The following is a 1357-nucleotide window of genomic DNA, read 5'->3' on the forward strand; positions in this document are numbered from 1 at the left end:
TTAACGTTTCATTCTATTTGAAAGAGAAATTCCCAAATGTTAAATATTACCTTACATTTTAAGCTTAAAAATACACTGGACATGTGACAATGGCGCTGAGTACTTTGGGGGAAGATCACAACAGTCCTGGTAGCAGTGTCACAGCAAAATATTTCAGAGGTACCAGATGAGCTAGCTCCAAGGCAAAATGAGGCAATATTATGCTTAACTGTTCGGAAACCTCTTTTATTAAAAAAGATTTTAAATATTAATGCTATTTTCAATACAGGTGTGATAACACTCAATAAAGTATAGTGTACTTGATATAAATTTCGGAATGTAACAGTCCATCTAGTTCCTGGCCCCCTCCAGTCTCCACCACATACCCTAGTAGCAAAACGTACACACCTGTTTAAAAAAGGAAGAAGCTTTTGGGGATTGGGTGAGCAGAGTGGAGTGGGGCAAGGAAAGTGCTCTTTCCTGAATTATTCATGCTTTTGGCTTTAACTTCAGTTAGTAACATCAATTCTAAGAGAACTGAGACAAACTCTTCTATGTTCTGCAAAGGGAGGGAGAAAAAAGCCTGCCATTCGCAAGCAGCTAGGGGCAAAACCAGCGCAGAGGACACGGGTCGGGAAATTAGGGATTCAAAAAAAATTGGAGTAAAGTGCACATTTACTGTCAAAAATATATTGTTTTGATCCTAAGAAAATTGAAAGAATTTTATCTAATGGACTAGATTGCTGACCTTTTAATACATTTGGTTTTCATTGGACATACAATCACCATCGGACATAAAAAGACTAGTTTGTTTAAAAAAAAAAACAAAAACAAAATCCTTGGAGTTATCTACAGGAATCTTGTGGACGCAATTCAAGGATAACATTCTGCAGCTCTTTGGATATTGAACGATGTCCTCGGATCAGTCCACAAAAGAGACAGGGAACTGTTAATGCACTGATTCAAGTGGGCGTTTCTCCCATTTTCTCTCTCCTCCCCCCACCTCACCCCTTTCTCTAAATGCCCGTGCTTTCCAGTTCTCCTTCTTCTACCCCTATGGCATGAGACCTGGAAATCATGAAGAGTTTCTCCTTGTTTGTAAACTGCCTCTGCACCGGCTGAGGTTGCTCGGCCGTGGGTGGCTCCTGGCTGGCACCCTCCGGGGAGCTCTGCTCCGCACCCGGAACGGGGGCGGCCACAGAGTCTCGCGTTTGACCCGCAACTGAGTCCAAGACCGACTCGGAGGAGGTGCCGGCCTCCCGCAGGGGTGTGTAGCCCTTATTGCTGCTGGATGGGTCATCCGACTGGGAGCTCCCCGAGTCCCGCCTGGTGGGGGGCGAGCCCTCCGGCCGCAGGGGTGGCGAGGGGGAGGCGGCTT

At 45.4% G+C, this 1357-nt stretch overlaps 1 protein-coding gene across 1 annotated transcript in view; it reads right to left on the bottom strand.

Annotated features, from left to right (window-relative positions):
• Positions 1-209: 209 nt before the first annotated feature.
• Positions 210-1357, bottom strand: part of TMEM200C (transmembrane protein 200C) — a 5889-nt gene continuing 4741 nt past the window's right edge. The window contains exon 3 of the mRNA XM_011957823.1: positions 210-1354. Coding sequence (XP_011813213.1) covers positions 996-1354 — 359 coding nt within the window. The 3' untranslated portion in view covers positions 210-995. The remainder of the gene's footprint in view (positions 1355-1357) is intronic.

The sequence above is a fragment of the Colobus angolensis genome, unplaced genomic scaffold (genome assembly GCF_000951035.1).
Source record: "Colobus angolensis palliatus isolate OR3802 unplaced genomic scaffold, Cang.pa_1.0 Scaffold45, whole genome shotgun sequence".
Lineage (NCBI taxonomy): Eukaryota > Metazoa > Chordata > Mammalia > Primates > Cercopithecidae > Colobus > Colobus angolensis.